Source organism: Eucyclogobius newberryi, unplaced genomic scaffold (genome assembly GCF_026437365.1).
Source record: "Eucyclogobius newberryi isolate DKJ021-1_F unplaced genomic scaffold, fEucNew1.0.hap1 SCAF_1, whole genome shotgun sequence".
In the NCBI taxonomy this organism is placed as follows: Eukaryota; Metazoa; Chordata; class Actinopteri; order Gobiiformes; family Gobiidae; genus Eucyclogobius; species Eucyclogobius newberryi.
In genome coordinates, this window is record NW_027315723.1 from 15,683,202 (window position 1) to 15,708,003 (window position 24,802).

The 24,802-nt window shown below is 40.4% G+C and overlaps 2 protein-coding genes across 2 annotated transcripts in view; both read left to right on the forward strand.

The window, feature by feature from the left end:
- Positions 1–7,048, forward strand: part of map3k2 (mitogen-activated protein kinase kinase kinase 2) — a 19,959-nt gene extending 12,911 nt beyond the window's left edge. The window contains exons 14-17 of the mRNA XM_072435476.1: positions 202–333; positions 407–536; positions 838–1,015; positions 2,314–7,048. Coding sequence (XP_072291577.1) covers positions 202–333; positions 407–536; positions 838–1,015; positions 2,314–2,533 — 660 coding nt within the window. The 3' untranslated portion in view covers positions 2,534–7,048. The remainder of the gene's footprint in view (positions 1–201; positions 334–406; positions 537–837; positions 1,016–2,313) is intronic.
- A 763-nt stretch (positions 7,049–7,811) lies between these two features.
- Positions 7,812–24,802, forward strand: cyp27a2 (cytochrome P450 family 27 subfamily A member 2). The gene is made up of 10 exons (XM_072435583.1): positions 7,812–8,069; positions 14,408–14,500; positions 14,585–14,682; positions 15,266–15,465; positions 15,959–16,156; positions 19,533–19,690; positions 22,933–23,099; positions 23,457–23,538; positions 23,876–24,115; positions 24,636–24,802. The coding sequence occupies exons 1-10, from the start codon at positions 7,815–7,817 to the stop codon at positions 24,750–24,752; spliced, it is 1,608 nt and encodes a 535-aa protein (XP_072291684.1). The 5' UTR covers positions 7,812–7,814; the 3' UTR covers positions 24,753–24,802.

Consider the following 24,802-nt stretch of genomic DNA (forward strand, 5'->3'; position numbering starts at 1 on the left):
GGGTATCTTAGAAAAAATATTGGTTCCAAATATTTCAATACGATATCTGGGAGCCCCCTTTGATATTATACTGATATTCGCACCTACTGTATATAACTCTTTCAGACTGTCTATTAAATTACCATACTAAATGTTGTTTTGGGGGGAGTAATTCAGAAGGAGGAAAGGCAATAGAGTTAACCTAGCTCTATTTGACTTCAGGAGGTGAGTGCTCTGGAGTGTGAGATCCAGCTGCTAAAAAACCTGTGTCACGAGCGGATCGTCCAGTACTACGGCTGCCTGCGGGACTCGATGGAGCGCACTCTGTCTATATTCATGGAGTACATGCCTGGGGTCAGTGCGGCTGAGGTTATTTATCCCATTTCCAGAAAGAATATTTATTATAATTATTATGTGGCCGTTTCAGGGCTCGATAAAGGACCAGCTGAAGTCTTACGGAGCACTGACAGAAAACGTGACTCGACGCTACACCCGACAGATCCTGGAGGGGGTGTCATATCTCCATAGCAACATGATTGTACACAGAGACATCAAAGGTCTAACACTCAAACACAAATTATATTAGTATTTAAAATGGGGCTGGTTAATATTATAATACTTGATATTCCTGATCATACAGATTGATCTGGAGTTTTGGTTAATTTTTGTTTTCAATATTAAAATCCTAAACAGAAACTATTACAGACTGTAAACCTCTATTAAAAATCTCCAAGCTGATCATTGACCATTAGAAATTAATTGAAATTAATGTTGATTCAAATTGAATTTATTGCGCAGCCCTAATTTTAAAAGTTTAGTTTTAGTTTCTAATCAAAAGTCAATCTGATTAAACCTCAGGAGCGAACATCCTGCGAGACTCTGTGGGGAACGTGAAGTTGGGCGACTTTGGGGCGAGTCGACGCCTTCAGACCATCTGCTTGTCGGGAACAGGCATGAAGTCTGTCACCGGGACGCCATATTGGATGAGCCCGGAGGTGATCAGCGGAGAAGGCTACGGTCGGAAGGCAGACATCTGGTACCTATGCTCTCTTGTACTGCTGCTTATTTAAATGAAGTCATTAATTATGTTCATGTAGTAAAAAGAGAGATTTATATCTATATACAAAATGTATTCTGAACATTTCATACATATATTTCAACATATTTCAAAAAAGCAGTTTCTATCTATTCGCCTTTTTCCACCCTGGCCACTTTTGCTTCTGACAGCTAAGGGTTTATTGCACGTCCAGTTGAGCTGGAATTCTGTTTACTTGAGTGGATGAGTCTATAGTCTTGCCACTAAAATATGATATAAAGTAGGTTGATTTGTGTAAAATGCTCAATGTTCATGTGCACCAACGAGTCAACAATGGGCAACTTGAAAGCAGATTTTTAGTCTATGTAGAACTCATTGGTTGTTGGGATCAGCAGCTTTGTGTAAAACAATATAACTGGAAGGAGGCATAATCAATGGCGGCACCAGTGGCAACTTCCGGAATAAGGTGAATACCGCTCCATCCTGACTTCCTTTCATCTCCTTGTCTCCTCAATTCCTCGCTTCTTCAGCTGTGAATCAACTGTAGCATATTAAGTAGTGTCCCTAAGCTCTGAGGAGGCAGGGGAAGGAAGCAATGGAAGAAACATGAGCGAGGTTTCAGGAGTCCGATATAAGATACTCACATTGAGTATTTTGTATTTTTGCAACAGCACAAATATAGAAACAGCAAAGTATCAGGAATGTTGCACACACATATTCTTATTAAAGGTGACATCAAAACTATTAAACATGTTCAGACCTTTATCTAAAAAAAATATGTTGGTCTGACTTTGGTCTCTCTCATTGACCATCAACTCTGTCTCCTCCTGCCATGCTCTCCTGTGCCTGGGACTTCCTCACCCATTTCCTGCGGAGGAATTGAGATTGACAGGAGGAGACGAGGAAAGAGAAATGAGATGCGGACTTGGGCCCTTTCTGAAACCAGTTCCTTCTCTTTTCTTCCCCGTTTTTTTTCCTTCAGTTACTAAAGCCCCCCTCTAAGAAATGACAAAATAAGACATTTGCACTTCTAAATAAATATGGAACTAAACTGGTGTGTCGTGCACATCGGGCTGCTCCGGTGTTACACACACCTGTGAAGTCAGCTCCGATGCTGACTCGATGTGAAGGAGCTGATAAGACACTTTTCACTTCTCTGTTCGTCTCAGACAGAAGTGTGGCGCCTCCTTCACGGGAACACACAAAATGAGGATTAGTGCGCAGGAAAGCAAGGAAGAAGCAGTTTCAGAAAGGGCCTCAGACTTCATTGTTTCAAGCATACCATTCTTTTTCACCAGGAGTGTGGGCTGCACCGTGGTAGAGATGCTCACACAGCGCCCCCCATGGGCAGAGTTCGAAGCAATGGCGGCCATCTTTAAAATTGCGACTCAGCCAACAAACCCGGTGCTGCCGCCGCACGTGTCCGACCACTGCAGGGAGTTCCTCAGGAGGATCTTTGTAGAGACGAAGCAGCGGCCCTCTGCAGACGACCTGCTCCGCCACATCTTTGTACATTAACACCAACTGTAACTTTTGACCTGCAACCTGCCCTGAGCCGCCTTACTCCCACAGCGCCCCCTATGGACCAGGAGCCGCTACTGTAAGGAGGAGGTGCCTCTGCTTTAGGCCTGTCACAATTGGACAACTAACGATGATAATTTTTTTTTTTTTACAACAAAAAACACACAGCGAAAACTTGGCAGAGCTCCTCCAAGGCACTGTCCCTATCTTGCAATGGAATGCAATCCCTAGTGCTCAGACCTGGAGTCAAACACATTTGTTAGTTTCAGGGCTAAATGCTCAAAAAATCCACAAAAACAAATTTTCCTCTGTTGACCTCTAGTGACTGGTCCGAGTATGTTCAACACTTCCTAAACCGATTTTGTTCCGATTGTGACAGGCCTTTGTTCCCTTGTCTCTGTTTGTCTGAGACCGCCATAGAGAAGATATTTTAAGATATTTTTTACTTTCATTGCACCTTAATTTTTGACCTGGAGGAGTCACGCATTTCTCCAGAAAAATCAGAATCTCCTAACTGTTTGTTTTGTATTTTGTCTTTTCTCTTGTTGTTGCGGACCTACCGTTCACATGGCCGTTTAACTCAAGAATGTAAACTCCTGAAAAAAATATAGCTGCTAAAAAAGGAGTCTGATATGAAAGATTGGGGCTATTGTTGAAGGAAAACTATTTGTTGGTGTCAAAGTATATTTAGATGCACACAAATGGGATTCCCGACATAATATGCCCAGAGCACTCCCTTGGATATCCCAAATCACAATTTTAAGCTTCAGTTTTGATGGATGTGTTACTAAAACTGGTACTAGAACTATTTGTGAAACTGCACCAAACGTTTATGTACAAAACGCATAGATACGATACACAAAATAGGAAAAAAAAAAAAATTACCAATGGGTTACGTCCCGTTATGGCCACAAGTATTACCGTAATGGGTATTAATGTCAAACCCCTAAGGCCTTATTTATTTTATTACTTGGTTTATGGATCCGCCGCACTTAGATTATTGATTTCTACAATATAAATAAAATAAATTCTTTTTTTTTTTTATAAAGTACCCCCGAAAATGCATAATAGTGGGGGAGGGTGCACACTTAAGCATCAGATCTGTCTGTCTAAAACACGCTAAATCTACTGTTACACGCTCCTGCGCGCCGCGTCCCCCCCCCTCTCCTCCCGTGGTGCATTTTGTGCAAACCCGGAAGTAAACATCTGTTGAAATCGAAATGATATTTATATTTCGCCCGCCTGTGCAATATATTTAATTTAAAAATCCGTAAACCACTTAATAAAATAACTGCGGCCTAATGGACTTTTGTGGTACTGCAGAACAAAATGCATTTAGCCCAAGTTACCAAATAATGATAGGTGCCTAACTAAGAAGCAGTTTAGGAGCACAAATCCAAACCAAGGCAGTGTAGCTATCTTGCAATTAAAGTACAGATTAAGCACTTGCTATCCATTAGGCCAGTGTTTCTCAACCTTTTTCAGTTTCAACCAACTGTTTGCGTTCACGACCCTAAACACACAAAAAAGGCTACATGCAAACTGATAAAGTAACCTTATTGCTTTTGTTTGGTTTTATTTTCAGGGCTTAGGTCTACTGTAGATGAATGCCTTTGGTAGGCCAGGACAGGAATCTACATTTACCACTGCATTTCAATTTAAGACACTTTGGTAATATCTCACAACGTAAAATCTTCCTTTCGTCTTTTACTGACCCCTAATGGCTCAAATGGTTCTCTTCAGCCCTATCTTGTGATGGTACTAACTTCAAAAAAACTGTGATTCCTGACCAAATAAGTTGTCCATCAAATTGTTGCTGTATAAACCTACACTGTCACTTTAAAACGTTGAGCTTCTTGGATCAGTTCTAGTTACATATTCATCCTTCTCCACTTCCTGCTTGCTCTTCCTCGCGCTCATTCTTTGTGCCTTTTTCTGTTAATTCAAACGCTGTGTTTGAACGTTAGAATTCGCCTCAGTTTTTGCCTCCAGGATTTAACAAAAAACAACTGCCTTCGCACCGCTTTGCCGGTTATTGCTGATCTCTTCTCAGCCTACAACTACTACTTCTGCCTTCAAAACAAAATATACCGAAAAACTTTGCCTTTTGCGGTACTTGGAAAGAAACGGTTCATCCTAAACTTGATCATATCTCAATAACTGTACAAAACAATTTTAAAAACATCACTGGACAGGAAGTTGAAAGCTGATTGGCCTTTTTTCTGGCTGCGTGACGCTTTTGTCCAATAATAACCTGTTTTTGAATGATATACTGTATAAGTGATAACATGCTACAACTGTTCAAATCATTGCCTTTATTTTGCCAGGGCTGGGCAATCTCAAAGAAGCCCCATCATTTTCGAGCTCATTGCATTCTTATTAAATTATGTAATCATGTACACATACTAAAACTAACAAGTTAGCTTAAAGAATCGTTCAGAATCGTCTACAAAAACATGCAACTTGGATATTGCAATGTGTTTTAATGGCTTTATTGGGGCGACAAGTTGTATTTTAGTAAGAATGAAATTGACAGTTTTATACCAGGTCACACCAGGCTAATACGTGTGCAAATGGTTAATAAGCCATCTACTTTTAGTACTATTACAACCAACAATGATGGCAAGAGGGAGTTGACATTTGGTATTGAAATACACATTATTGTCGTGTCATTTCGATCAGCTCTTTTGTTTTTCATAATTCAGTGCATATGACAGGTTGGACTGCTCATTTCACTAAGACATACTTGACACAATTATATTAAAACGTTTACATCTTTTTACATATTTTAAATCTTGCCTAGTTTGACTTTTTTTGGACAATCGATAAAGAGATTTCAAAATGTTACCTTAAATGTAGGTAAGATAAAGGTAAGATAAGATCAAATTAAAGGTGTAATGGACGATTTTTTTGGCCCAAATCTGAGTCTCATTTCCTCATGGCGTGGACGACCGATTAGTCCTGCCACGTATCAATCATAGAACGCACCTATCACTCACCTGCAGCCTCGTCGGCTCATCCCCAGGAGAGCAGCACGTTTCCCTGTGTCTAAGCGCATGGATCTATTATAGTTCCTTCAGTGTACAGAACAATATTATGACGGAGAAAGACAGTTCAAGCTGGCTCCGAAGAGACGGAAATCTACGGAGACGAGAGATGCGATCCGTTGCGCTGATAAACAAACGCACGTGTAGCCGCGAGGATTTTTCTCTGCTTCCGCACGGGGGAGTGCACATGCGCACTTCCACTTGAGTTCTCAAATTGGCAAAAAATTGTCCATTACGCCTTTTAAGTAACAATTAAACAAAACAAAAAAATGAAATGAATAACTTTCCCTCAAAAGCATTATCAAGTTTACATGTATTGTGAAGTGGAATTATCGCCCTCGTTTATGGTAAAAACCTCTTGTTCACAAGATTTTTACTGCATTTTTAATCTCTTGAAAGTTGAGCCTCGGCTTGCCCAGCCCTACTGTCTGTCCACAAACACACTCCAAATGACCTAAACATTAGCACTCGTTTATTTAAGCAGATCCAGCTATGCATCACACACTCACACAGCTCGCATTCATTAAACTGTATTGAGCTTTTATATTGCAGAGGATAACGATAGGAGACTCTGCTGGCACTGGTTGAACCTCAATACGCACTACCATTATGCACTATCACTGATTCTTTGATTCCTCCACTTTTTCTTTGCACATTTTTGTAATTTTTGGTGCGAATGAGTTTTAGTAACTTTTTAAATTCAACTGCATCACTTATTTTGGCAATTGCTTGCCTTTTATAACAATATTGTCCTCATGAAAAGATAGATTTTGAATGTAAAGTTAAATTTCACTGTCAAATTGCCTGATTCTGAAAATTGCCATGATAAAACTGTTGGTTCAAGTTCTCAAACGTTTTTTGTTTTGTTTTTTGTTTTGTGTGTGAATGACTGTGTCCCATAGGCTGTTTAAAAAATGAAATGATAACTAAACCAGATCAGAACCAGGACTAGACCAGAACTAAACCATGACTAGATCGGGACTGAACCAGGATTAAAGACTCCTGATTTAGTCCTGTTCTAGACATTTTTTGTATCTTTTTTAAACAGTCTATGGCGTGTGAATTTGCCTCGAAGAGTTTTGACTGTAGAAAGTGACTATATGAAAATAATAATAAGGAAAAAAATCTGTACAGTTGTAAAAAGAAAAATTGTACCCTCTTTTGTTTTTTAAAAAAAAGTATAAATCTGATGTTGTGTCTTGTACGGAAGCCATTTATAATTCTGATTGGTTTGTGACCAATGCACCGGTTTATATGATCTGTATATCAGTGGTACGCATAATTTTTTAATATATATTTTTTATTTTCTTTTTTAAAACAAGGAGATTTATGCACGACACGATGCAGCAGTGCATTTTGACAGTTAAATGCTGTTTTTTGTTTTCCTTTTGGCAGAAGTCTGGAGGATTGCTATGTGTCCAAAATGACGATTATGATGAAAACAATAAATATATTTATTTGCAAATACATGTTTTGGTGTGGTAATCAAAATCTTGAAACCAGAAAACTTGCAGAAATGTTTGTAATAATTAGACAAAATGTTCTATATCCATTGTACATGCCTGTTTTCTGTGAGTACCGGTAATGTACTAGTAAAGTAAACTAGTAAACTATCATTTAAACATTCATTACATTGGGACTAAACCAGGACTAAACCTCTGGAATAAATTGACTCAATTTAGGATCAAATATTGTGTCCAATATGAGTGCCAACACACACACTTATTTTATTTATACAATATGTTTGTCTTGCCCATATGGTCTTGCCAAAAGACACAACATTGTGAATTTTGTGACATGTGGGTTTGAACCGCCAACCTCTGAAGGCTGATTTATGCTGATTTCTGCGGTTGAAGGAGAAACATAAAAAAGCCTTGAAACACTAGCAACTGCGTGGACAAAACTCCCTGCAGCCTCGTGCGCACCAGTGGATAACACCCGTATAATAGATCCACTGTTACACCAGGATCGATCGACCCCGAATAAACCCGTCGTGCTTATCAAACACAAACACAAAAAAGATGTCTTGCTCATCCCTAACGCGCCTACTGAGCTAATTGATGTGTAAATCGGTCATTTTATTTTTCTTATGGCCTATTTGAATAATTATTCAGCAGAACATGTTTTGAAGCGAGTGCACTGTTTACTTATGCAAACGTGGCTGTTGCGTCGTTCATATAAAGGACACGCCCCGTAAAAATATGCGCCAGACGAAACCACCTGGATCCACCATGAGCCGAGCGGCAGCTGTGGCGAGCTCTGTCCGCCTCTCAGCGCTTGGAGCCCGGGCACTTTTACCGGTCCGGCTCGGTCTCCGGTGCCCCTTCAGTAGACACCTGAACGTGCAGGCGGGCACGGCGGGCACGGCGGGCACTTCGGACACGGAGAAGCTGAGGACCATCGAGGATCTTCCTGGACCAAGTTTTACTAAAACTCTCTACTGGGTTTTATTTAAGGGATATGCTGACAAAAGCCACTTACTGCAGGTGGGATGTTCTTTTTTTGTAATCTACTAAGAACATTAAGTGTCAAGTTGTCTGACAAAAAAAAAATCTAGCCTAAGGATATCAGAATAAGAATTATTGCTATTTTCATTGAACAATTCACAAAATTGGAGACGGAGAGTCCGTGAGAGGCAGACACAGAAGGAGTGGGGAAGGTGAGAATTTGGAGGTGGAAGACTTTGTGCATTGTGTAAATATGTAAATACGTTCGTTTAAAGGCTTTATTATCACATGGCCTAACCCTAACCCTTTAAAGAACTTTTAGACCTTTTTGAGTGCCTCAGCTTCTATTTCTATTTTATCAAGGCTAATCCCTGCACTGAAGAGCTCCAAATGCCAACTTTATAGTCTCTTATGCACTCATGCCTTCTAAAAAAAATCCATGTAAACAATTCATCTTTTATTCTTAATCAAAACAATAACATTTTATTGTTATTATTATTTGTGGTTTTATAAATTATATATTATCACACTGTTTTATTTTACTTATTATTCACAACTATTTTATATGATGATGCTTCCTATCATTTTCCTCACTTTATGATGCTGGTATTTTGGTCCTACATTATGAAACAATCTATGTTTTAAATATAAAATTACTTGTATTAGGCAGAGCAAAATATTATGTCTGTTTGCCGTAACCCGACCGAGCTGTTAAAATTATAGCCGACTGAAAAAAAAATATCAGCATTTTGCCAAAATTATACCAAATTCTTTTATTTTTCTTATATTTCGCCGACTCACCGACCATTTTTTCAAAAAAGCGCTGTGTTGGATAATTTTGTATCACTGGAACTCGCTAAAAATATTACGAAGCCGAAAAACAAATGGAAAGGAAACTTAACACGAGCGGAGAACGTTCAAGTCATTGTCTGTTGAAGCCTGACCCCTGGCGGTCACTGCATGTCACTGGCAGAGTAGAAAAAACGGGATTTGACAGTGGCTGAAATATGCAGAATTTGTCATGATGACCAAGACATCGACGATTCTACGACATGAAAATGGCCAAAAAATAAAATAATTTGTCCTGTACAAAAATAGTTTATTGGGTGGACTTTTTGTGGGATTTTTTTGTTTTGTACATTTACGGTAGCATCTCTTTTGATAAATGATAATATTAACTTAATTTCATAGGCAAATTATCATTAAATTCTATATGCAAATTTGGAATTTTTTATGCTTTAAAGCTTACCTTACCTTTACCTTCCTACCTACCCACTTGAAAAATGTTGGTAGGGTTACACCAAACATACAATTAATTTTGGATATTTTTTTTGCCGTCAAAGTTAAAAAAAAAAAAAAAAAAAAAAAGAACTTACCTACCTAGCTACCCACTTGAAAAATGGTGGGTCGGGTTACAGCAAACAGACAATTTATTTGGGGCAGGCTTACTATATTGTCTTTATTAAACATAGCTATTTTTGATGGTTAATTGTCAGGAAAAAACATCCACAAAATTACATTAAAATTATTATTATTAAAAAAGAAAGCATCCACTAGAGAGCGTTAAAAAAACAACAACAACTAAAAGTTTTGAGTGTTTACAGATTAACAATTCAGACAGTAGACTGTATCTTCTTGTGGAGTTAAAGCAAGTCTTGTTCAGGGAGATGAGAATGGGGCTGTAACATTCTGGTCCGAGGACATGTCAAGGTGATGAGGCGGCAGATGAACGTGGAATCAATTAAAAGCTCAGACATAAATATAGAAGTGAAGTTAAGTCAAATGGAAGCTAAAGCTAATAAAGCAAAAATGGCAGAAGGTCTAGGATGTAGAAAGGAAAGTGGTGCAAGAAGATTTTTAAAAAAGTTGAGAAATAAGATGTGGACATAAACACCGGAAAATAGATATCATTTCCAGTCTTTGATTTGGCCATACGGGGTTAAATGACACGTTATATAAAATAGGAAAACACGAATCTCTGTCTCTGTGTAAAGGTAACATTCTCTATTTTTACCCTCAACAGTCAGAACTACTCTAAGTCTGACTGAACAAAAGATATAAATCTTGGAACATACAAAAATTTATTTTTGATTTTTTTTTCTTAATAACTGTTTATAGCTGCTGTTTACACTATTGATCATTACAAAAACTAGTTAGCCACTCAAGTTTGAAATCAATATCTGTAGAAACAAGTACTTTCCCCCTCTTTTGGTAACACTTTATCCAGGCGTTTTATAAAAGGACCATTGTCTTATCCAAATCTATCCAAACCAATCCAAATTGGAAATATTTAGAAAACTTTTGACATCACTGATGTCAATTGAAAGCTTACAACTAAGGGAATCAATTTCTTTACACAGATACACTATATTATGTTATTGAAATTCATATTCCATAAATAAAAACATGTTTTCACTGTCAAAATAGATAAAACAAGGGTTGTGTGAATATATGTATTTAGAATTTCCAAACCAAACCAAACAGTGCACAAACACTTATCACCCTATAAATATTTGAGTCCAGGGTGTGGTTGGTTGTTTTAGGGTACCCTTGTCTATTTGTCCTGATGGTGCCACACGCTTTGACATTTGTCTGTCATAGAGCTTTGAATTGAACTGGTGTAGAAGTTGTCAACATACAACTTGTATTCCGTGCCTAGCAAAGATGTACTCATGACGATGATGACTCTCGCCACCCGCGCGACCGCCTTTTGATCGTGATTGCCCCGACACTGCATTCTCTTTATTCTAGACTTTACACTGTACCCCCTGCTCCCTGTACCTCCGTCACCTAGCAACAGAGACCCGCCGCTAATGCTGATGCTAATGCTAATGCTAAAACCACGGCACGAGAGGAAATGTTCCATCAAAATAAAAGAGGAACAGGAAGTTAAGGCATTCATTGCGCCTCTGCTGGCCAATTGTGAAAATACACAATATCTGCAATGCACTTTTTTTCATGGCGTCTTAAGGAGAATATAAACCATGAGTTTCAAACAAATCAGACAGTTGAGTTTTTCACACAATGGGTAGGGGGCGCTATAGAGTAAATTTGTTACATGGTATTTATTATTTCCAATCAGACCATAAAAACGCATTAGTGAGTGAAATATGAGCTCCGCAGATCAATTCCAATAGGTGTGACTTTTCCTTGAAAAAAATGGAAATTAAGCCTTTTTTGAGGGTGTATTACGCAGAGGCCGTAAGGAATACACATTTTTTTTGAACAATTATTAAATTTCAATGTCTCTAGATGCAAAAGGTGTTGTTTTGAGCTCGATCGGACAAAAAACCTTGGACAAGTACGATTTTGAAGAAAAAAAAGTCAAGTGTGGCGGCGCCACTTTGATTCAACATGGCTGACTTCCTGTTTATCATAGAGCGATGCTGCCAGATGTGTTTTACTCCTCAAAGGTCAGAGGGCAAAGGTAGCTCTATCACTGTCCCAAGTATCATGTGCCTAGGCCAAAGATTAAGAGTTTTATGTTTTTTCGGGCCGAGCCGCTCTCGTCTATGTCTATGTTCAGGGGGTCAAAAATGCCCGAGTTGTGGCAAAATGACCATGAAAGAAGAAGAAGAAGAAGAAACCAGGCAAGAACAAAGAAGCTTGAGCCAATAAATAGTGTGTTTCCGGTAACATTGAAAAACATTTTCAGGTAGGTAGATAGGATTTATTTTAAAAATATATTTTAAAATCCTCGCACAGGTTTTGCAGACAGTTTTATTTTCTCAGGCCTTATTGGTATGCAGATATTGAATAAAATAGTTCTCTACATCTATACTAGTCCAACCACAGGAAAAGAGCCATTAACAGACAACTTTTTTAAAAAGTTGAGTAATTACCGCTCTGTTGCGGTGCCCCCGCGCAGTGATCCGCGCTGTCGCCCTGCGCGCGTGTTTGATGAGCTGTAGATCCACTCGTCCCAAAAAGTTTTCCAAAGCACCATTGCTTGTAAGTGCCAGTCTGCACGCTGACCAAATATGAGCATCTGCACAGGTTGCATCTGAAAACATAGATACGCCCATAGGTAAAATAAAACCAAAACCAAATCAAAAGTGCAGCGATTTTCAAATCTTACAATCCCCAAAGATGTTTTTTCCCCGCAGCTTTTGGATTCTCTCTCACAATTTGACATTCTTGAAACGTACAGCCAGTAAATATGTGATAAAATGTTTAAAGGTGCCATAACATGCTATCCTAAGTGTATAATTGATAATAATAAGGGTTGTGCAACACCCTTAACATAATAGTTAAGAAATATCACCCAGACCTTGGACCCCCTCACCAACCCGGAAATGCAAACGGCTTAGTTTGATATTCGCCCCCACCCTTGCGAAGAGCGATCTGGCTCCCCCGCCCAACCCGTGACGTAGTCTCAGAGAGCGTGTGTGTGCCCCGCCCACCCGTGACGTAGCCCCACAGCTGTCTGCTCCGCGCTGCGCCGCTCCTGCCGCGCGACTGAGTGAGAAACGATAGAACTTCAGATCAATACTACTTTGAGCCTAAATAAATCTAGTGTTTATTCTACAGCGTGCGCAGAACAGATATATCTATAGATCTATAAATATATATATATAAATGTAAAAGTCTTATGTCCATCGCGCTCTTATTTCCTGGTTTTTCGGTATCGGATAGAACTTCTCTCCGTTTATTTTCCCGGTTGCTGCATCAACTGCCTCATAAACCTTCACCATTGTGATAATAGTAAAGAGTGCGATATCATTAATGACGTTTTGGGCCTCTTTGAGCCGTGTTTCCTCGTAAATCGAAGCAGAAAAACTCCGGGGGGAAGGGGCGGGAGGCGGCAGGCGGGAGGGGGAGGGGGGTGGAGAGGGGGAGGGGGGATGATGACGCGTGCCTGTGGGTATGACGCGGCCTTGTAGCCACCCCCCGTCAGTTTGGAGATTCGAGGAAAGGAGATAGTCTGTAATATAGCTAAACACTGCGGGAATCAATCAAAAAAACACTGGGTACATATATGAAGCACCATTAGCAATGTAAGAAGGTTAAAAGCTCTGAGATGTGGGACCTTTAAGGTTTGGTATTTTTATTTTGAAATTCAGGTCGGTCGGGTTATCGGAAACACACTTTTTTGGGGGGGCCTCAATGATGATAAGAAAAGAAAACATGTCCTCAAATGAAATGTCTTTCTAAGTGGTATGTGGCTCTCCCGTGCACATTGGTGTTGCTCACTAGTTGTAGTAGAATTGTGGCTGTGGAGAACTGCTGGAACAGTTGTAAGATTGTGTAGTCACACTTGATTAGCACAGTCACATGTGCTAATCAAGTTTGCACCGGTAGTGCGTGCAGGACAAGGCAGGAAGTGCAGGTGTGATATCCGGCTCATCGGTGTCATTCCACCTCCCCTCGGCAGGTCATGGGTCAGTCTGCCTGGCACCTCTTCCTCTGTCTCTTCCTCTGTCTCTTCCTCTGTCTCTTCCTCTGTCTCTTCCTCTGTCTCTTCCTCTGCCTTTGCCTCTTCCTAAAGTCTCCAATCAAGGTATTTTTCGGTTCTGGTGATGAAGGTGGCTCTATGTAAAAATGACACTCCCCCACAAGTAGAATTTCACACCTTGCAATACACATGTTACTTTTTCCAACCTTTTCTACAAATACATAATTTATATTACATACACATTATATATATAAATATAAAAATATATATATATATAGCGACAATAGTCACTTACTCATTTTCCATTTCGACATGGAGACATCAGCCAGGACAATGAGTAAAGGTCAGTTTGCCTGTAAAAATAAAATGTAATAATAATCTCATGAAAAACCTCAACATTATGATGAAGTCAAACTCCAACAGAAAACTCCAACAAATAAGACCAGAAAAGTCTGAAAGGTGAGGGTGTCCGATAGTACAATGAAAGTGTCCGTTAACAAGTTAAAAACCCGAAAATAGTTGGATTTTACAAGCCCTACTGAAAATTTTAGTTTATAAGACCAGTTAAGCAAGATATTGTTTGAAACCTAACAAAATAAGCTTTAATTTGTACTAATTGTATTTGTGATCAAACTTAGATTTGCTGTGTTATGAGTTATGACTTAAATACGAAAAAGTGTTGAATGCCCGTAAACGGACACACGTACGTTGTTATAGGTGTTTTATGGCTAGTCCCTCCCGTTTTTGCAATGGCCACAGAGCAGGTACCATACTACTTGTGCAGCTAGCATTGGAATTCTCACTGACCATGAAAGCATGCAAGATAGACAAGTTTCATGCGATAGTGCGGGACAGTTCAAAGCAATAGCAACATATCCATGGTGACAACCGATGCTCAATCAGAAAAGCTGCTGTACATACATAGTGCACCTTTAAATATTGCCAAATATTATTTTTTATATGAATTCTTTTCTGGTTCCAGGATGTGCAGAAGAGCTTGTACGGTCCAATTTGGCTTTCGCGGTTTGGGCATTATGAGCTTGTAAATGTGGCATCGGCAGAGCTCATTTCACAGGTATATGTTAATAAATGAATGGGACTGCAGTAAATGTTAAGAGTTTTCTCTAAAATGTTACTTTAAAGACACCCGTACTCTCAGGTGATCCGACAGGAGGGGCGGTATCCCATCCGAATCCTCCTGCCCCACTGGAAAGAGTACAGGGACATGAGGGGGCAAGCTTATGGACTGCATGTGGAGTGAGTACTGAACCAAGACTAAACTAGAACTTATTTTTACTTACTGGAATTATTTTAAATAATCAGTAGTTGCAGGCTAAACCAGAACAAACACAAGGCTAAACCAGTTATGTCTGCTTGTCCACAAACATGCGAGACACGAAAGTTCTTTATGCTGAACTGAAAACTTGGAATGTATACTTAATTTACTACTTAAATTGCACTGTGTCGGGTCCGACTTCAACCATCGCGTACTTCTTGAACCAAGTAGCTGTCGTGACCCTAAACTTTACTTAAAGCTCAGAATAAAATTTATTGCACATATAGTCTTGTCAATGAAAATATTGAAAGGTAGAAAAACGAAACAAGTCAAATACACTTTTGTACATGCATTCCAAATATATCAGGGCCTAGTGGTGAAATAAGTGAACTGTAGGAAAATATTGTCATCTGTTACCTCAAGTTAAACTCAAGAATCACGACTAACCAAGACAAGCCTGAACAATGTAATTTACAAAACTAAACCAGGACTCAACTAGGTCTAAACCAGTACAAAACTATCCAAAATCATTTTTTTTGCCTTTTGGCAATGCCTCTCATTCAGAACAGGCTCAAATTGGCACCGGATCCGCAGCGCTCTGAACCCAAAGATGCTGAAGCTTCATGAGGTGAAGTCGTACGCGCCTGTCATCCACCAGGTTGTGGGCGATCTGCTGCAGCGAATTGAGCTCCTGCGAGAGAGGAGCCCAGACGGAACCACCGTGCCCGACATCGCTACGGAGCTCTACAAGTTTGGGTTCGAAGGTCAGATTTCATCATTTGTACAGAAATATTTGTAGATTAACAGCTATGAAGAGAAACTGCATTATTCACAGAAATGTAAGGCTAAAAAGGTTAAACCTGAGGGACCTAAAAACCAGGACTGAACCAGATCAAATAATATTATAAAAGATTGTATTAACTAAAGATAAACCAGGTATTCATTTGGACACAAATCTAAAACAGGAGATAAAGTGGGTCTAAACCAGGTCTAATCCAGGAAACAACCAATTCTAAAGCACCAAACAACAAAGACTCACCCACTCTCACCATCTTCAAAAACTCAAATTCCCCTGTTCAAAATTGCCTTCAAACAACTGCATCTTCTTTTTACCTACCTACTGATTTGTTTTTGCTTTGTTTGTCTTGAACTGTGAGTGTCATGAAAAGTGCTATACAAGTGTTTTGTACTTTTATTTTGAAGCTGGACTAATATCAGACTGAACCAAACCAGGGCTTAACCAGGACTCTCTTGCAGGTATTTCCTCCATCCTGTTTGAGACTCGGTTGGGCTGTCTCCAGGAGGAAGTGCCCGCAGACACTTTGCGCTTTATCCGTGGAGTGAATGACATGCTCTTCCTGTCCAACTTGGTGCCGCTGTTTCCTCGCTGGACTCGCTCCTTCCTGCCGTACTGGAAGCGCTTCGTACAGGCCTGGGACGACATCTCTGACGTGGGTGAGAAAATCATGGTGAATTGTCATTGCCTGATTTGGCCCCTGATTTGACGTCCAGATGACTACAACTGAATCTTTTATTCGACAATGGAACACCCCTGGACAAATGAGGGATTACACCGAGATGTTTTGTACGTTGTAGGCCCAAGAAGTGGTCAGGTTGAAAGTAAAGGTTTTATTCAATCCATGAATGAAACACTGCAGACTTTGAATCATTGTCGTTTAACACAAACATAGTCACATAAATTCTGAACATTGAACCACATGCGTTTACTGGCAGAAGATAGAGCTCTATATTAAAAACCCAAGCTATCAATTTACCATTATAAATGACTGAAGTTTAGACTTTACACAAGGAAAATTGCTTAAAACACAACAGCCAGATAAAACTTTTTTTTTTTAAATTATGTCCCATGAACAGAATTAAATGTGGTGCAGAGAGCAGGGGTCATCATGCCTTGTGGTACAGCTTGTTGGCATCCTGTGTAAGGACTGACTGGGGGAAGAGAGCACTGTCCTACGCAGGCCCTGCACCTTGGAACTACGTAGATTTGAGATTGGGAAAAATGGTCTCAGTTAGGGGGTTTAAAAATTGTCTGTGCTTTTAATTGTTAACTTGTGATTTGTGTGCAGTTGTGTCTTCCCCTTAGCCCCAGGTCACCCTTGAAAAAGGTATCAACCTCAATGGGTTTAGATAAAGGTTAATCAATAAATGAATAAATAAATCTTTTGCTATGGAACCTACCGGACAACTTGGGAATTACACCGACAAAATTAAAATGTTAAGTTGCAAAAATAGCAAGGTGGGTCAAATATTCAGTGAGGACAATATGTATTTGAACACCCTGCAATTTTGCAAGTTCCCCCACTTACAAATCAATGAGGGGTCTGAAATGTTCATTTCAGGTGCATTTCCACAGTGAGGGACAGAATCTAAAAAAATACAGAACTCACATTGTATGATTTTGAAATAATTTATGTTATTGCCGCAAATAAGTATTTGAACACCTGAGAAAATGTATGTTAATATTTGGCACAGAAGACTTTGTTTACAATTACAAAGGTCAAACACAGGTTTGCACACACTGCAGCAGAGATTTTGACACAGATCTTCTCTAGATCGGTCAGGTTTCGGGCTGTCGCTGAGCAACACAGAGTTTCAGCTCCCTCCAAAAAATGTTCTATTGGCTTTAGGTCTGGAGACTGGCTAGGCCACTCCAGAACCTTGATATTCTTGTTATGGAGCCATTCCTTGGTTATACTGGTTGTGTGCTTACCATGTTGAAAGACCCAGCCACGACCCATCTTCAATTCTCTGACTGAGGGAAGGAGGTTGTTACCTAAAATCTCACAATACATTTATACTTTCCTTAATACAGTGCAGTCGTCCTGTCTCCTGTGCAGAAAAGCACCCCAAAACATGTTTTCACCCCCATGCTTCTTCTTCCAAACACGGCGAGTGGAGTTTATACCCAAAAGTTCTATTTTGGTCTCATCTGACTACATGACTTTCTCCCATGACTCTTTTGGACCATCCAGTTGGTCATTGGCAAACTTCAGATGGGCCTGGGCATGAGCTAACTTAAGCAGGGGAACCTTCCTTGTGATGCATTATTTTAAACCGTGAGTGTCATGAAAAGTGCTGTACAAGTGTTTTGTACTATTATTTTGAAGCTGGACTAATATCAGACTGAACCAAACTAGTTCTAAACCAGGGCTTAACCAGGACTCTCTTGCAGGTATTTCCTCCATCCTGTTTGAGACTCGGTTGGGCTGTCTCCAGGAGGAAGTGCCCACAGACACTTTGCGCTTTATCCGTGGAGTGAATGACATGCTCTTCCTGTCCAACTTGGTGCCGCTGTTTCCTCGCTGGACTCGCTCCTTCCTGCCGTACTGGAAGCGCTTCGTACAGGCCTGGGACGGCGTAGTAGTGTATTACCGATAGTCATTGGCCAGTTCCTTCCTTAGTTCTTGGTTGATTCCTCACCTTTCTAATCATCATTGATACCGCATGAGGTAAGACCTTGCATGGAGCCCCAATCTGAAGGAGATTGACAGTCATCTTGAAAATATTTTTTCACTGCTGCTTGCTAATTGCCCATGGCCCTCTCAAGCCTTGTGGAGGTCTACAATTTTGTCTCTGGTGTCTTTTGACAGCTCTTTGGTCCTGCCCATGGCAATAGTTGGACTCTGACTGATGGACAGGTGTCTTTAGACAGCTAACAAGCCTAAACAGGTGCTAATCATTTAGATTCATAACTGGAGTAGACGTGGACTTTTTAAAGGCGAACTTAACAGGTCTTTGAGAGCCAGAATTCTTGCTGATTGGCCGGTGTTCAAATACTTATTTGCACCAATAACATACAAATAAATTATTTAAAATACATGCATACAATGTGATTTCCGGATCTTTTTCTTCTCAAAATGGAAATGCACCTACAAAGAAAATGTCAGACTCCTCCATCATTTCTATGTGGGAGAACTTCACAGGGTTTTAAAATATTTATTTCCCTCACTGTACACAAGTAGAATTATAAATAAAATGTATATCTAAATATACCAAGGTCATATAGGAGGAGTAAGGTTAGTGCAAAGATAAAAATGGTGCTTTGACATAACATTATTCCTCAAAAAAGGGTGAGTTGTTGTACAGTTCGGAGTGTGTCAGTTGTGTCAGTTCACAGTGGGAGTGGAACTGTAGCAGCCTGGTGGAGAATAACCAATTATTTTTCCAGTGGAGTGGGTGAGTAGGAGTGTCCGTAATGGAGAATAGTTTGTCCAGTGTCCTGTCCCTCACTGTGTCCTCCTGTCCCTTATTGTGACTACTGTCTCCAGTTCATGTGACCGACTTTATGGATCAGTTTGTCGATACAACCAGTGTCCCTTTTGCTGGTGTTGCTCCCCCAGCAGATCACAGCAAAATACAGGGCGCTGGCAACCACAGACTGGTAAAAGATCTCCAGTAACTAAGCTTTCTCAGGAACCAGAGTCTACACATGCACTTTTAGGATTGTCCCTCCAGTCCAGCCTGTTGTTGTTGTTGTTGACTCCAAGGCTGATGTTGCAGTCCACTACTTCCACATCTTGGCCCTGGATGGTGATGGGCTCCACTGGGATGAACTTTGGTCTTGTCCACGTTCAAGAGGAGAAAGCTTGCGTGAGAACACTTGCAATCAATGTCTAGATGAGATAGACTTCTTGGGCACCAGCTCTATGCAGGAGGATTTCCATAGTACCTGTATAAGCCTTCAATCAGAATCTTGCAATGATTACCAGTTTTGGCCAAGGTGGACATACTTTAAAGGTTTAACACATACTTTGATTACAAAGGAGGAAAGGAGAGTGTGTTCTTTACATTTGTATGTTTGTGTTTTTAGGTCAGAGTCTGATTGAGCAGAAGATCAGAGACATGGAGCTGCAGAGCGACGCCCACAGTGAAGGACTGTACCTGAGCCACCTGCTGAGCAACGACAAGCTGAGCATATCTGAAATCTATACCAGCATCACTGAGCTACTGCTGGGAGGAGTGGATACGGTAAACCAGACTGAACCAGGACAGAACCAAAATGTTATGTTTATCTCAATATCTAATTTTTTTAACTGTAGTATTTTATTTATTCATTTTTTTAATAAACCTGGTTAAATTATTATGCAACTAAACATTGTCTGTCAAGGCAATAGACTAACCTAGAGTTGAAGGTATATATATTAGAACCAAACTTTACCAGAACAATACATATTTTCACACAAAGTCACCAATATTTAGTCTGCTGTCTTGCAATATCAGTGTTTTTGTTGAGGATTACCTGTTATGTTGCAAGTAAAAATTTACAAGTACATAATGAATTACAGAAGCTCATTGTATTCATAAAAATATATATATATATCTCGTAATTTATTTTTTCCGTATTGTGATATATATATATATTTTTTTTTTTTCGTAATTTGAGATTATTATTATTTTTTTCTCTCTCACCTGGAGAAGCCTGGTAACCATACAGGAGCTGATGCCGCTACAGAAGTAGAAGGTCTTCAGGAGTGGCCCTGTCACTCCAAAAGACCTGAGTCTCCTCAGGAGGTAGAGCCGACTCTGGCTCTTCCTGTTCTTGTTGTACCTTGTTGTGGAAAAATATAATCTGGCCCTTTGCTTTTTAACTTTCAATCCTATTTTCAATTGGATTTAGTTCTAACACACAGTCAACAGCCTGACACAACTCCTCTTGGCCTGGAAATTTACATGTCCGGGCCTCCTGGAGTGACTAGGAAGTCCCACGTTCTTTTGCCACCACAGTCCAGTCCAGTTTGTGGTTCAGCCCAGGTACTTGTATGAGTCCACTCTCTCAATGTCCCGTCCCTGGATGTTCACTGGTGAGGGGGCAGTGGGGTGGCGTCTGCGGAAGTCCACCACCATCTCCTTGGTCTTCCCCGCGTTGATGAGGAGGTGGTTCCGCTGACACCAGTCCACAAAGTCCTGCGCCAGTCCTCTGTATTCCGCGTCATCGTCGTCTGTGATGAGTCCGATGATGGCAGAGTCGTCAGAGAACTTCTGCAGGACACAGCTGTCCGTGTCGTGTCTGAAGTCTGCAGTGGAGAGGGTGAAGAGGAAGTGCAGACACACTGCAGGTCCCCCACACTGTAGGTCCCCCACAATGCAGGTCCCCCACACTGCAGGTCCCCCACACTGCAGGTCCCCCACAATGCAGGTCCCCCACACTGCAGGTCCCCCACAATGCAGGTCCCCCACACTGCAGGTCCCCCACACTGCAGGTCCCCCACACTGCAGGTCCGAGTGTCAGACACACAGTCCCGGGCTCTCACAAACTGGGGTCGGTCTGTGAGGTAGTCCAGGATCCACTCTTCCAGGTCATACTCCACACCAGCCGTCTCCAGCTTGTCCCTCAGGAGCAGCGGCTGGATGGTGTTGAAGGCGCTGGAGAGATCAAAGAACAGGATCCTCACAGAGCTGCCAGGCTTTTCCAGGTGAGAGAGAGAGCGGTGCAGCAGGGAGATGACGGCCCAAAAGAAATCTCAGAATTACGAAAAGAAAAAAAAATCTCATAATAACCATAATAACAAGATAACTGTCTTTTTTTTTTTTTATGAATACAATGAGCTTCCGTAATTAATAACTAAAGCTATGGTAAAAAGCATTTTTGTTTTGTTTTTCTATATCCAATTGTTAAAATGTCAGGTTAATTTCACTTCCAAATGTGGTTGTCCCGTCTCCTCTCTGTAAGATTTCTAAGGCAGTAATAATTCAGTGGTTTGATTCACAGCCACAGGGCTCACTCTTCCGGTTTCTTGGCATTCTTAGTTTGTCAGGACTTGTCTAGAATATCAAGTTTCTGTATGGGTTTTAAATGATATCTCAAGGGATTAAAACAAGGCCAGGATCAAACCACAACTAAACTTAGTTAAAACTGGATTGAATCAAGTCTAACCCTGCAAAGCTGGAATAACAGTTTTCAAAACCTAACTGCAAACTAAATACAGACTATACAACTAAACCAGGATTTAAGATGAACTAAAACCACTGACAACCCCCCCAGCCTTCAGAAATCATAAAGTATAAAATAAAACAACACAAAATGCAACATTATAATCACATATTAGCCTGAAATAGCAGTAATAATTAGGGCTAAATGGCATTTATTTTTAGTGTCATTCACAAACTGTTCTCTTTATTTGGTTTTTGCTTGAAGCTGAAAAAGGAACAACACTGTCTCATTGCTCTACTTTATATGAGCCTAGCTTTCTGTGCGGTGCTGGGTTAGGCTGACCATCGGGCGCTAATGTTTAACACGTTTATAGTTTTTTACGATTGAATAAACACAATTTTGATGGTTTTGTTTTTTCTAGCAAAACCCTACACACAATTAGCACAACCACAAACCCAATTATCAAAACACCTTAGCGCCTTTGCAAAATGAAACACTCTTGTAAAAAACTCTACACTAATTGATCAAAACCATATTTTCTTACCATATGAAACACACACATGCATATGACTTCACTATGTTTGCACCAGTTACACACAGCTGTGGAAAACCTCAAACACTTTCGGCTAATCCTGCTTCTAAGTTCACAGAGTCGAATGGGTGAAGTACACCGTGAATTTGCAAAACATGGCTCGGATTTGCACAACTGGAAACACAATGTCTGCTCACACTTTTTGTAGACAACACACACAGTGAACACTACACACACTTTCTCTTCCTTTTCCTCTTCCTCTACCTTTACCCCTACCTCGACCTCTGGCACGGCCTCTGCCTCCTTCTTCTCCTTCTCCTCTTTCTCCTCTTCTTCCCCTTTGGTTCAGTTTGGTGAACTCACTTGCTGCATTTTTATAGTGTTTAAACCTGATTGGTGTGTCTACAATTAAGCGATCTTGTGTTTGCGCGCCTGATGACAGTGTTCAATGAGCTGGCCCATGGGTGTGGTCATTTGGCACATGGGTGTGGTCATTTGGCACATGGGTGTGGTCATTTGGCACATGGGTGTGGTCATTTGGCACATGGGTGTGGTCATTTGGCACATGGGTGTGGTCATTTGACAGGTTTTAATCTGAACCAAATCTGAGCTAAAACCTGACTGAAACAGGACCAGATTAATTTAGAATGAATTTAAGAACTAACAGGAGGACAAAATCAGTACTAAACCAGCACTTCTGTAGACAATCCTTGAACTAATCCAGATTCAGGTCTAACATAGGACTAAATCAGGACGAAAGCTGAACTTAACCAGGACTAAACCTGATCAAGTGTCCTCTCGCTGCAGACTTCCAACACTCTTTCATGGGCGTTGTATCATCTCTCCCGGGACAAGAGGGCTCAGGACCTACTGTCCAGGGAGGTGCAGGAGGTGTGTCCCAATCTGAGAGAGCCCTCCATGGACGATTTAAGTCAGATGCCCTACCTGAAGGCCATTATCAAGGAGACACTGAGGTACGCCCTGCTATTCAGTTCAGAATGTTGTTTATTATGGTCCCATCTTTTCCATCTTTCACAGAAGTGAAGATGGAAAAGATGGATAGAATGGATTTGTTTTTCAAGTATTTGTTGAAAATACCCAAAGCTGTGGTCAGGGACACGGATTAGTTGCCACACCTTTGTCAATCAGCCTCAGGGCAGAGTGTGGACACCGGCGTGCGAACGGCATTACTTTTAAAAACATTTAGCTTGCAATATTGTCATAATTATTAGAAATAATATGATATAGGTTACATTATACTATATTTAGAAATATATGTTTCTTTACATGTTGTCCTTATGGAGTCGTTTTAATTACGCATAAACTTCCAGGATGTATCCAGTCGTCCCGGGAAATGCCAGATTTGTGACAGAGAATGACCTGATTGTGGGCGGATACTGGTTTCCTAAAGAGGTAACTCCTTTACTCTGCTCTGCTTTTTAATAACAAGTGCTAATTTATGATTGAACAAAGGCACTGCACACACAGTCCCAGTTTTATTATTAATGAATTCAATTTTAAATTTAGCTTTGTCCTTAACATACACAAACATCTGCAGGTAGGGTCATTGTATTGGTATTTGCACATTGCTATTGTAAATTCCAAAACTGAATGGATTGTAAATATTGATAACAAAAATAAAATAAATATTCATCCATACCCGTATTTGAAAGATTACAGTGCTTTTGTCAGTTTTAATATATGTTCAATTTCTAATGACGACCCTATAATTCCAATTTCTGTTATCTAGACTGTGTTCCACCTGTGTCACTACTCGGTTTGCCACAATGCGGAGGAGTTCCCGAATCCGGAGAGTTTTATCCCAGACAGGTGGCTCCGCCCGGGGAAAAACGTGAATGGAGCGTGCAGAGAAGCCCTGCCCATGGTCCAGAGGCACCATCCGTACAGCTACATCCCGTTTGGAGTCGGAGTGCGAGCATGTGTGGGCAAACGCGTCGCAGAGATGGAGATGTACTTCGCTCTGGCAAGGGTCAGTTGTAGAAATATTGTACAAAACTCAATGATTTACAAAGATAATCCTGGTCTTAAACTGGTCTGAGAAGCACCTAACTAGACCTATACCAGGCCCATAAGAACGAAGCCAAGACTCAACCAGAACTAAACTAGACTGACTCTCACTGACTAGAACTAAGCCAGAAATTAAACAGGATTTTATTTATTTATTATTATTTTATTTATTGATCACAGTTGTTGTTTTTTTCATGTGCTTTAAATTTGACAAATGTATTTCTTTTTAAAATATTGTTTTGGCCGGTACAGAACAGTACAGCATGAAATGGGATGAGACAGGGGAAGGACATTGTAGCAAACTGTCGAGAGCCACCGAGCTGCATTAACTTTTAAAGATTTTTCAAAAAATGTTATACTAATGTCTGCAATATAGTTGAGAGTTTTGAGATAATCTAGACTATGTTTGCATATTATTTTATTCCTATAAAAGAGATATAAAAGGACATTATTTTTGATTGATAAATTGTACTGTATTTCAGTTGATGCAGCAGTACGAGGTGCGTCCTGAAGATAGAGCTCCTGTGATAAAGCCCAAAACCAGGACCCTGATGATCCCTGGGTCCCCTGTCAACCTGCGCTTCCTGCATCGAGCCTAAAGAGGGCGTTGCACACCAGAGAGGCCCTTAAAGATCCCATATCATGCTTT

Coding starts and splice junctions, on each gene's coding strand:
- cyp27a2 (XM_072435583.1), top strand. CDS start 7,815: ATGAGCCGAGCGGCAGCTGTGGCGAGCTCTGTCCGCCTCTCAGCGCTT. Junction 19,691..22,932: donor TGCTGGGAGGAGTGGATACG/GTAAACCAGACT, acceptor CTCTCGCTGCAG/ACTTCCAACACTCTTTCATG. Junction 23,100..23,456: donor ATTATCAAGGAGACACTGAG/GTACGCCCTGCT, acceptor ATAAACTTCCAG/GATGTATCCAGTCGTCCCGG.